Source organism: Hemibagrus wyckioides, linkage group LG05 (genome assembly GCF_019097595.1).
Source record: "Hemibagrus wyckioides isolate EC202008001 linkage group LG05, SWU_Hwy_1.0, whole genome shotgun sequence".
Classification (NCBI taxonomy): Eukaryota; Metazoa; Chordata; class Actinopteri; order Siluriformes; family Bagridae; genus Hemibagrus; species Hemibagrus wyckioides.
Window position 1 is genome coordinate 1,876,889 of NC_080714.1, and position 12,370 is coordinate 1,889,258.

Below are 12,370 nucleotides of genomic sequence, written 5' to 3' on the forward strand. Positions count from 1 at the left end.
AAAATGGTTAGCATCAGTCTTATTTAGCTTGTGCTTATTGTTCTCTTATTTACAAACAAATTTACAAACTTTACAATACAGCCTGAAAATAATCTAAACACAAGCTAGCCGAAGACGAGCGTAAAAACAGTGTCATTTTACAATTTCGTTTTTTATGATTATGTCTGTGGTATATCTTGACATTCCCTCAGTCAGTGTGTCTATAGAAATTATTTAATGGCTACACGCTAACCAGAAGACTTGTTAAGATGACTCTGTAGCTAGCTTCTACTCAGTGTTTGCTTTTCCTTGTTGCCTAGCAACAATGTTTTCATGTCATTGACACTATTTAAACAGTGTTGTGTGTTTGCTTTCACAAGTTCCAACTGAACATAGCTTTAAAGAATGATAACGGTCGTGTTTATCTTATAACAAAACAATACAGGGCAGTGTATCAGGCTTATTTTCCAAAATGGCTGCTTTATGGACAAGCTGAGACCCCCCCCCATTCGTTCTTTCTCTCTCTCTCAGCACAGAAGGTCTGAGGTATAAATCAAGTCTTGATTGTCTTGGGCCGGAGGGACGCTAGGGTAAGGGTTAAGGTTATTTCACCCATGAGGCTCACTCATTTCTCTCTCCGACGGTCTTGAACGTGTCAGACGTGTGTGTGTGTGTTTGTGTGTGTGTGTTTGTGTGTGTGTGTGTGTGTGTAGATTCCAAGTCACTAAGCTAATATTTTCACGAACAGTGTGATAGACATGGAGAGCAAGGCTGGAGCTCTGGTTGCATAAGACATCAGCGATGACTCGGCTGTTATTTTATAAGAACTAGCGTTCCAGAAAATTCTTATTAACGTTGATAGAAAAATTCGCTCATCAAGACTGAAGAATATTCAATAGCTAGCTAGCTAACAGTCCCTAGTTAATGGTCAATACAACAGGAATGCTAAGCAGCTGTGACCGCTAGTTAAACATAATAGACAGCATCGCTAACATTTACTGTGTTTTAGCTCTTCAGTAAAACAGCTAACGTTTAGTCAGAGTAGTAAATCCACCACTTCAGGATGAGCCATAACTTATTAAACTGCTTAGAAGTTGTAGCAAAGACTTCTGGGTAAATAATACCAGTGAAAGAAGCTGTACACTCCATTCACTATACAGGTCACATAAACACCATCACTACACTGGGGGCGTGTCCCAAACCACACGCTCTGTTCACTATACAGGCCACATAAACACCATCACTACACTGGGGGCGTGTCCCAAACCACACGCTCTGTTCACTATACAGGCCACATAAACACCATCACTACACTGGGGGCGTGTCCCAAACCACACGCTCTGTTCACTATACAGGCCACATAAACACCATCACTACATTGGGGGCATGTCCCAAACCACACGCTCTGTTCACTATACAGGCCACATAAACACCATCACTACACTGGGGGCGTGTCCCAAACCACACGCTCTGTTCACTATACAGGCCACATAAACACCATCACTACATTGGGGGCGTGTCCCAAACCACACGCTCTGTTCACTATACAGGCCACATAAACACCATCACTACACTGGGGGCGTGTCCCAAACCACACGCTCTGTTCACTATACAGGCCACATAAACACCATCACTACACTGGGGGCGTGTCCAAAACCATACACAGAAATTAATGATAGTGGTAATTGGATGCTATAAAGTCTTTTTTTTCTCAATAAACATAAAACATACTAAATGTGATATAAATTAATTGATTAAAATATCTAGACCGATTTAGGGATGTGTGCAAAAATTTGTGCACCCATCAGAAGAGAATTAGGGAGTAATAGCAGAAAGATATTTATAGTGTCGTGTGTGTGTGTGTGTGTGTGTATGTGGGCTTCATATGTTCACAATGATCAAACAGAATGTAATAAGAGGTTAAAGAACAAAATGATATCAGTGTAAAAGATAGATACAACTTTATTGTCATTGCAAAGTACATGTACATAGCAACGAAATGCTGTTTAGCATCTACCAGGAGTGCAAATAGTAGAAATTGTGCAAATGAACAAGTGCAGATAAATATGTAAATATGTACATTGATAAATAAGGCTATGTCAGAATGTGCATAAAGAAGTATGTGCAGGTCGTATTTACAGCAGATAAAGTGTCAGGTGTAAAAGGTGAGTGGCAGAATATTTCATTTTCAAACTTTTTTTTTTTGCTAAATTGGAATAAAATAGAGGTTTGATTTAAACTGTATGAGTACAAGGTTAGATTTACAAACCCGACATTTTTAATTGAGATTTATTTATCTTTATAGAATCAAACCAACCCTAAAAAATATATTTAGAGCAGAACCCCGAGGTGTTTGCAGGATGTTGTTGGTTTTGTGAGTGAAGCTCCGGAACAGGACCAGTGACACGGTGACGCCGTAACACACACATCAGAGGAGGAACTTGACCCTTTGTCCTCACGATACAGAGAGTATGTGCTTGTGGAGAGAGAAGCAGCTCACTTCCTGCTCCTGTTTACTTTATTAGCAATTTAAAATAAAATCATGGTTGCACTTCCGTGTCCTCTCTCTGTGGATCTCTCTGTTATCTGAGACAACGTGTTTACGGCGCATAAAGACAAGCTCAACGTGTTCAATGCTCATCCTTGACTCCCAAGGCCGCCCGCTCCGGCGCGTTTATCTGTGAGCTGACACGCCCGTGGCCTCGTCTCATTCAGGCGTATATAAAGTGACTGAGGGATGCTGGGGTTTACAGACACACAGACACCGTTCAGTGATTCAGTGATTCAGAAAGAGACACGATGCTCCCTGCCACCTTTAAACTGTGCGCCGGCATTTCCTACAGACACACCAGGAACATGACGGGTAAGATTTCATTTCATTTACTTCCAGATCTGATCTCTGATTATACGTCTCGATAGATCATGATATCTGACTGAAGGAATGAATCAGTAATTCATCAGAACATCCGAGAAACACCACTTATTAATCAGACTTCCACAGACACACAACTGTACAATTAATACACAGAAACCCATTCAAATAGAATATAGATATTATATAGTGGTATGCAAAAGTATGTTCACCCTCTTGAAACATTTTATTTATAGCAGCTTGACATTTAACTTTGATAAAGCAGTGCATTTTAAAATAATATAAAATAACAATTGTAAATTAAAGTCTCAATTTTTCCTTTCAAATGTAAACTTTCCCATGTGAAAATATTTGCGCACATGGTTCAGAAATCAAACTATGTGTCTAAGTGAATCAACAGCTAAGTGAATCAACATTGTGGCATGTGATCGCTGTAACGTTGCTGCTGGTTCATTCAGACCTAGATCAAAAATCAAAACAATTACGACAGCGTGTAGATTTCACTCAACTGATTCCTAACGCTCTGATTCCAAACATTCCGAGTCAATTGATTCGGATTCAGAGTGTCAGGAATCAAATGAGTCGATTCAGAGTAGTGTGAATCCATTGTGTCAGAGTTGACTCAGTAATTCCCAGCACTGATTCTGTGATTCTGATGCAGTGTTCAATTTCACTCATGCAGAACATTTTGGAGTTGACTCTGGTTAAGATTCAGAGTACTGGGAATCAATGGTTTGAATCTGTATGAGTCGACTCAGTCGATTCTCAGCATTATAAATTTGAATCAGAGTCGACTCAAAATTAGAAATGAACATGTGCAAAAATAAGTGAGCAGAAATGAATGTGACTATGCCTAAATGCACAGAAACACACACACACACACAGAACAGTTGATATCTGTGTGATTAAATCATTGGAGTGTGTTCGCAGGTTTGAGGAGAAACGCCATGATGGCCATCCACCATGAGCTGAGCAAACTGTCCGGTCCTGGACCTAGCATGTGGGTCAGAAACATCCGCCGAAGGAGCTCGCTGCTCTGTGAGAATGCACACACATGTGCACATGCACACACACACACACACACACACACAAGAACAGCAAACCAATAATACAAAAGATATCTAGCTTTAAACTTTTTTTTCTTGTAGTTTTTTTTTGTGTGTCCTTCAGAACAGTGTGTGTGTGTGTGTGAGAGAGAGAGCTCTCACGGGCTGGACTCGCTTATCTGCGAATGTTGGCTTATTTTTGGTCACTGTACATCCTTGAAAACTCTGTGTGTGTTTGTGTGTGTGTAGGCAGCAGGATCGAGGAGGAGACTCTGAGTGAATCGGAGCAGGGTTACGTGAGACAGGGTCAGGAGGCGTTACAGAAGTCCATCAGCATCCTCAGTGATCCAGATGGCTGGCAAACCGAGATCGAGACGGTGTGTGTGTGTGTGAGTGTGTGTGTGTGTGTGTGTGTGAGTGAGAGAGAGTGTGAGCATGCATGTTTTCTGTTTGTTGTGTCTCATGCAATTTCTTATCATCAAACACTATCTCTCAACAGCACAGGACCTAGAAAGTAGCGAAGCCTAAACATTTGAGCTGAGCCGTGTTTGGGTTTGAGCTCGGGGTCTAATCACGAGGTCTGATTTGTTTTTACTCTGACACAGTCGATGGGAGATAAAGTGCTCAGTAAAGTCCTTCCAGACGTCGGCAAGGTCTTCAGGCTGGAGGTGGTTCTGGACCAGCAGCCTGACGATCTGTATGAGGAGCTGGTTGAGAACATGGAGAGCATGGGCGAGTGGAACCCCAACGTCAAACAAGTCAAGGTGAGAGTGTCCAAACTTCACTTCATTATCGCTACGAGGCTAATTTAGCTAACAATAATGAAAACTTAAAGCCTCAAGTTTAGTATGTTATGGATGTCGGTGGATGGTTAATCTTTCAGGATCTCATCTGTCCTTCAAAACAGTCATTCTGGGACGAATGAGTCAACTGAGTCAGTTGATTTTCCTCAAACTGAATCTGCATAAGAGTCGACTCCGAACTTCATAATAAACAAAATTTAAATATACAAAATCAAAAAATTCTCATTTTACTTCTCACATGCGGCTCTTCGACTCCTTTATTCGTATATTTATACTTTACTTGAACACTTTCCTTTATTCGAACACTTATATGAATCTATTCCGTATGTTACTGCTGGTGGAGGTTTGAGTCTGAGATGTTGACAGCAGATCTCTGTGTTTCTCAGATCCTACAGAAGATCAACCAGGACACCCTGGTGACTCACGAGGTTTCGGGGGAGACGCCGGGGAACGTGGTAGGTCCGAGGGATTTCGTCAGCGTGCGCTGTACTAAACGCAGAGGCTCCACCTGCTTCCTAGCCGGAATGTCAACCCAGCATCCCAGCATGCCTGAGCAAAAGGGCTTCGTCCGGTGGGTTTAAAGATCTGACCTAAACTTCTAATACATATACATCGCTTTTCTATGACTTGTGTACATGAAATGAGGAAAAACCCGCTGATTTAGCTGTTTGTGTTGACCCTGTCAGAGCGGAGAACGGGCCGACATGCATCGTGATGAGGCCAAATGCTGACGATCCCAACAAGACCAAGTTCACCTGGTTACTGAGTTTAGACCTGAAGGTACGACTCTTCAGGATTTATTTAACTTTCCACAATTAAGTAACAGTAAAAATGTGGTTTAGAGAGTTAGAGACAAGGTCGAAGTGTGTTAGAGAGTTTGGGAAGCATGTGGTTTGACCAATCAGCAACGTTCCATAGGCAAAGCCCCGCCCATAATAGTGCACCAGTGCTGTTATTACGAACTCACTAAATACAAAGAAACTAAAAATTTCCGGGACTTTCCCTGTTTTCCTAAACAGAGTTCATTAACTGATTCAGGACTCCTGAGTTCTTTAACAGGTTCTGTGTTTACTAAAATGGTTCCTGGAATACTACAAAGAATCCAGGATTGCTGTAAAATTCCCAAAGTTTCTGAAAAAATTCTGAGATCCTAAAAACATTCTTGTGGTCTTCAAGTTTTTCAAGAGACTCGTGGTTGCTGAGAAGGTTTATAGGATCTTAAATTTTCCTTAGTTCCTACAAAGTTTTTATAAGAGTTCCTTTTATCTGAGTACCTGACACTGGAGCTCTTTCTGGGGATCCCAAAAGTATTCCTGAAAAGATTCCTTTCTTCCTGTAAAAGGAGCGATGTTCTTAATAATGTCCTTTGTTTCCTGTGCTCCCTAAAATATTCATGGAGTTCCTAACTAAGGTTGTGAAAAGCTCACTTAAAATCCTAAAAAGGTTCCAAGATTCCAAGGCGTTTCCATAAACAGCACTAGACTCTAACTTGGCTAAGTAGAACTGTTTCCTGACAGTTCTGGAAGTCCAGATGTTTTGGATGAGTTAATACACACTTTTGAGGTGTGATGGGAAGTCAACATAGACGTTCTGGAACGCAGAGTTTAATGAGAGCGTATGATGTATTATTTATTATTTATTTATTCTGTTTTTCAGGGCTGGATTCCCAAAACGGTGATAAACCGAGTTCTTTCTCAGACCCAGGTGGACTTTGCTAATCATCTGCGAGACAGAATGGCTAACAACAGCAGAATGGAGGCTACAGTGGCCTGCTGACATCATAACACACACACACTTTCAGACACACACACACACACACACACACATACATACATAAGTACATACATACATACACACATACATACACACACACACAAACACTGCAACCTCTTATAAGAGATTAAACTCCACCCACTCAGAACATCACAGATTCTGACATCACAAGTCTAGCGTAAGTGACGGAGCCGGATCACATCCGCTTGGAGAACTACACAACATTTAACGTACAGCGCTCACACACAGCACCAGACTTACAGTTAATCCAGACCTAGGTTTCCTCAGCTGCTAATAAACAGGAAGTCCAACATTCCAAACTTTATTTATTACTAAAATGCTTAGTCATTCCTACTGTATGTTTTATGGAACAGCTTGGAACCAAAGGGCTTAAATGTAAACAGTTAGACAAGATGATTGTACTGAAGCTAGCAGAGGAAGTCTATAGCTTTTAGTTCTTGTAAAACACCCAGGGTTCCGGAAAAGGGTTCAAGGCCTCATTTCTAGTCTGGGGTTCTGGTGTTCCTGAAAAGATTGCAAAGCTGCTACAAAAACAGATGCTAGTCTATGGCCTGCAGCTTAGCATTCAGAATTTGAGCTGTATGTTTACAATGATTAACAACAACCACTTTTATTCTTACATAGTTATGAATATAAATACATACATGACAGATTTATAAACTATAAACTGTCTCCATTTTAAAGCTGAATCTCTTCTGGGACATGCCTCGGGGTGTGGCTGAGGATCGACTCAGAGTTGATTCACAGTTGATTCTGATTATGGACTAATGAGCTTGTGATGTATTTGAGCACACAGAGATTTCACCATGCTAAACTGGAAGCCATAAGCATTGGTAGTTTAACTTTATCCTCGTAGCTTCAGTACGGCTCCAAAGACCGAACATGTCAGAGTCCAGCAGTTCTCTGAAAGATCTGAAGTGTTTGAAGCTATTTGTTGCAAAATGTTAAGTATATTTTTATTCCAAGAAGTCACTCGTCTGCAGTTAGTCTACCTTCTGGTTCCAAGCTGTTATTGTATTTGTGTGAAATGTTACCTATTTATTTCGCCTGTATGTGACTCTGTAACTGCATGTCTGTTAAATAAAATAAATCAACGAATAAAACCGTCTCTGGTAGCTCCTCATTTTTATAGCTTCGAAGCTTACAAAGCTTATAAACCCAGCAGGTAATGCCACTATATTTTCTTAGCTAGCTTGTTATCTACAGTTGGCTTGTTGTGCTTTATTTTATTTGGATTTTAACATTTGAACTCCCACACAGTCGAGTTTATTTGTTATTTGAAGCAAATATCTATGAAGGTTTTTGGGTGTCTACAGGAGACTTTGAGGTGATTGAGGTATAGTTCTTGTTAGCTACATTAGCAATTGTCAATAAACTGAGTCTGAGAACACATTTGGAGCCATTATATAATGTTTTTTCCAGTGATTTTGTAAGGATTGCTTAAAACATACAGTTAAATTTTAAAATAAATACATTTATACGTGTATACTTCAGATCGCCTACAAGTTCACCAATACAGGAAGTACATAGCGCTATAAAAACTACAATTCCCATGAGGCATTGCGCAATCGCGCTCACGTCGGGAAGGGGGAAGGGAAGCTGAGATTGGAGGAGAGCGACAAGAAGGTAAAAAATAATGCGATTTATTTCTTTTTTTCAGTGTTAAGGAAAGTTAAAGAGTATATTTTTTTAAGTGTGTGCTTACACGTGAACGTGATTTCACTCCAAAAACAGTTATATCTCAGCGCGAAGGCAGAAAGTTAGCCTGTTAGCCAGCTAGCCAAATCCACATTTTTGGTTGCCAGCCAGTTATTTAATGCGTATTAACGTTACACACTCATGGAGGTTATAACGCTCATATTACTTAATTAAACATATTTGCGCGTGCAGTTAGAGCTGCAAAGCATCCGGTTCACTTCCATGACAATGTGCATTAGAAAAGAAAAAAACAACAAAAACAAAAGCAGTATATTATTTATATTGACACTAAAACTAAAAGCTTGTGTTCAAGATAAAGAATAATTGTGTATATTAACTCTTAAACCCATAAACCTGTTTATTAATAGCTTATTATTATGCTATAAAGCAGTGCAGATCTTATATTCCCTGCATGCACGCGCAGATATTGTGTTGCGTATCCAGGTAACGGTTTTTTGTTGGTATTTAATGAGTTAACGAGAAGTTTAATCCTCGCGATGACGTCACCTCCAACCAATTGCTCATCAGTGCGACCCCAAACGAGTCAGTGTGAGGAAATAACAAAAAAATCTATCTGCAATGCATCTGAGTGGAAAAGTGAACAGAAAAGTGAAATGAGGAGGAACAGAGAGGTAAGGAGTGTGAGGGTGTACAAGCAGATTCGTGTGTGTGTGTGTGTGTGTTGTTGTGTTTGGACAGAGATGACGTCATCCCTCCAGAGTGCAGCACTGGGGTTATAATGAGGAATATCCATGATATCAGGCTTATTTTAGACTATGTGCAGGTGATAAGACGATTATTCGATACGCCAGATCCACCGAAATGCCATTTTGTAATTTATGCAGAGTAAACTGAAGAGGTGTGGTCTATATTTGCATTTTTAAACTTGATTGGTTTGATATTTTGATGTAATAATATATATGTTTGTTACATGTTTTTTTATTTTTTGCTCCTGCAGTCATATTGGATGCAGGAATTGATTGATTGGTTTGTTGTAGTGGTTTTTGGGACAGGGATTGTTGTCACAAACTGTAGGGGGGCGGGGACTGATGGCGATTAGTTGGGGACGGGGATTGTAGTGTTGATTTTTTTTATTTATGTTTTTTGTAGCAGGTTGATTGGTTAGAGTGGCATAGAGGGCAGAAACTGCAGGCCGGATTGTAGCATTGGGGGTGGGGCTTGTGGTTCAGATTGATCGGGATTGCTGGCTGTGATTGGTTACAACAGCATTAGGGGCAGGAACTGTAGCCTTGATTAATGGACAGTGGACCTGGGAGCCAATTACTGAGATCTGATTTGTTAGCTTTTGGGGCGGGATTTGTTAATTTGGCTACTTTGGGATAGGGGGTAGGGGATAGGGCCTGTGGACCTGATTAACTAGACACTGTATTCTGATCTGGAGGTCAGGTTTGTGTTCTTGGTCAGTTATATTGGATTTGATGGTGGAACCTGTGGTCTGGAGTAACTGGGCACTGTATTCTGATTGGTTACAGTGGCATTGGGGGCAGCGCTTGTTGATTGGCTAATTCGGGATAGGGTGTGTGGTCTATGGACCTGATTATTTCAGCACTTTATCCTGATTGGTTACAGTGGATTTGGGGGTGTGGTCATGTTCTTGATCAGTTATGTTGGATTTAAGGGTGGCGCCTGTGGTCCTGATTAACTGGGATCTGTGTTTTGATTGGATACAGTGGCACTGGGGGCAGGGCTTGTTGATTGGCTATTTTGGGATAGGGAATTGGGCCTATGGAACTGATTTACTGGGCACGGTATTCTGATTGGCTACAGTGGATTTGGGGGTGGGGTCATGTTCTTGGTTAGTTATATTGGATTTGAGGGTTTAACCTGTGGTCCTGAGTAACTGGGATCTGTGTTCTGATTGGTTAAAGTGGCATTGGCATTAAAGTAGCACTTTTTCCCCTCAGTGTGTTTTTAGACCGCCTGTCCGAAGTCACCCTTCCTCCTGTGACCTCATGTTCAGTCCGCAACCCGATGGCACATCGAAGCTCCGTCTCGCTCATCAGCAGTCTTCCGGGCCTGCCTGACTCTGTACCTCTGCTCATCCAAGGCAAGGCGTAGTGAGGAACCTGGGATCAGAGAACTGCGTCTCTGTGTGACTGACCTGCGTCTCTGAGATCTGCGCTGGACCTCTACCACTTTCTCACATCACATCACACAGCAGCGTCCGAGCGATGAGCTCTCCGTGAAAACCGCATTTTGTTACATCTCTCACCCGGAGGCAGTATGAATGAGGACTCAGGATGCGGGATGAAGAGCGGACAGTAGCTCGGGGCTCGCGCCATGGAAGGAGACGTCGCAGTCGCGGTCCACACAGAGGTCCGTACCATAAATCTGTTAGTAAATAGACTGCGATGTTTCTCTAGCTGAGCATGGTTAACGATACAGGATATGAAGATGCTAATTTGGATCGGTTCCATGTCATAATTCTAGAACAGTATGTCTGATGTTAGCTTCCTGCTTCAAACTGAACCTTACCATCTAACACTGAGGTTACACAGCTAGCTCGACATTACGGTTCTGTGGATAGAACGTTCCAGGTGTCTTTATGTTGAGCATTTTAGTGACATCATAACCCGGCCTCATGTGTAACTCCTCCCCCATGCTTTTAATTCATGTAGCGAGAAGGTGACTGTTATAAGCGTGTGTTTCAGAGCTCGAATGGTTTTGCACAGGAATGGAAGCAGACGGAAGATCTGACCAGTGGACACTCCACACACACACTGGTGACCCCTCACACACTCCACAGATATGATTTACATGTGGTTTGTTTCCAAGCTTGACTGTGTTGATCTTCCACAGATGTGTAACGGCATCAAGGAGAACGGCGGCATCAACGGCAGCTCGTATCTCAAATCTGTCCCGGTGAGTGGGGGAGAAGGTCAGATCAGATCAAACTCTGTGTATGTGTGTGTGTGTGTGTTTTCTGTTTCCTCAGTGTGTGTGATGTGTGTTTCAGATTTCAGTGCTAAAGCAGAATGGCCTCCTACAGTCACTGGCTACAGGTGGAGATCAAACAGAAGCGGATGGTAAAAGAAAATAAATATATGTTTTATAAAAACTTGCAGGAATAAAATACTTCATGTGTATAGTGTGTGTGTGTGTGTGTATGTGTGTGTAGAGGTGGACTCGGAGCTGGAGCGTGCGCAGCAGGAATGGGACGCCCTCGAGAGCATCCAACCAGGTGAGACTGGTTGCCACACCTCGATTCCATGGCAACCACACCAGCATGGGGGCCGTGCTACATCACCATGGCTACGAGACGGCATTTCATCATCAGACCGAGCCTCACGCTTCACTTCTCTCCTGTGGATTAGATCTGATTTCAAAAAATTGTAGCTTGACTACTTCCTGGATGTTGTTGCCATAGAAACAGGAGAGGCTGCATATATATAGTCATATATATGACTAATATTTACTAGTATTTATTATTAATATATACTAGTCAGAGGAAGTTCATAAAGCTAACTGTAAAAATTTTCTTTTTAAATACGTTAAATTAGCCCCACCTCCTTTATGGAACAAAGGGACACATAATCTGAAATGTCCGCCCCTTTTTTCCTTCCACCTGCTAGGAGGTATAGCTATAATGCAAGTAGTTCCAAATATTCCGGTTTAATATAGTGGGTCTGAGATCCTGAAAAATCTGACATGTGTATCTGTTTTCATGGCAACCCATGCCAACTGATCAGTGATGTCATTTCCTGTGCAGTTCCTGTAGAAGATCTCACTCCATCGGCTCTGATTTCTTTCAACGAGGCACTGCAACACTTTCAGACCACAGACCTCACCGAGCTGCTGGTGAGAGTGTGTGTGTGTGTGTGTGTGTGTGTGTGTGTGTGCGTTACTGTACCTGTGTATATATAATTTGTTTTCCATTATTTCCAGAGGAACATACAGCCGACCGTTCGCCGGACGGGACTGGCCGTCGTCACACACTTCCTGTTTGGGCCACCACGCCTACACAAAGAGCTGATGGAGGAGAGAGACCTGGTGTTCGCCATCGCTCAGTGTGAGCACAACTTACTCAAAATCATCCCTGTCAACGAGCTGTTGCTATGGAATCGATAACTTAACAGAGCGAGTGCATTAATATAAACCTGCGCTACGGGCAGAGCTGCTGTTAGAGAGAATTAATCAACACCTGATCCACCAATCAG

The 12,370-nt window shown here is 41.9% G+C and overlaps 2 protein-coding genes across 5 annotated transcripts in view; both read left to right on the forward strand.

Moving 5' to 3' along the window:
* The first annotated feature begins 2,684 nt into the window (after positions 1-2,684).
* On the forward strand, positions 2,685-7,602 carry star (steroidogenic acute regulatory protein). Its single transcript, XM_058390704.1, has 7 exons — positions 2,685-2,842; positions 3,782-3,889; positions 4,147-4,274; positions 4,503-4,661; positions 5,087-5,271; positions 5,387-5,480; positions 6,357-7,602. Exons 1-7 carry the CDS (start codon positions 2,779-2,781, stop codon positions 6,474-6,476), a joined length of 858 nt encoding a protein of 285 aa, XP_058246687.1. The 5' UTR covers positions 2,685-2,778; the 3' UTR covers positions 6,477-7,602.
* Positions 7,603-8,053: 451 nt separating this feature from the next.
* Positions 8,054-12,370, forward strand: part of elmod3 (ELMO/CED-12 domain containing 3) — an 11,561-nt gene continuing 7,244 nt past the window's right edge. The window contains exons 1-8 of one of the 4 annotated variants that reach the window (XM_058390247.1): positions 8,054-8,120; positions 10,118-10,529; positions 10,865-10,936; positions 11,013-11,075; positions 11,170-11,239; positions 11,332-11,394; positions 11,923-12,011; positions 12,099-12,222. In XM_058390247.1, coding sequence (XP_058246230.1) covers positions 10,494-10,529; positions 10,865-10,936; positions 11,013-11,075; positions 11,170-11,239; positions 11,332-11,394; positions 11,923-12,011; positions 12,099-12,222 — 517 coding nt within the window. In that variant the 5' untranslated portion in view covers positions 8,054-8,120; positions 10,118-10,493. Of the gene's footprint in view, positions 8,121-8,589; positions 8,825-10,117; positions 10,530-10,864; positions 10,937-11,012; positions 11,076-11,169; positions 11,240-11,331; positions 11,395-11,922; positions 12,012-12,098; positions 12,223-12,370 lie in introns of those variants that run through there. The other 3 variants (XM_058390249.1, XM_058390248.1, XM_058390246.1) reach the window with 3 other exon arrangements.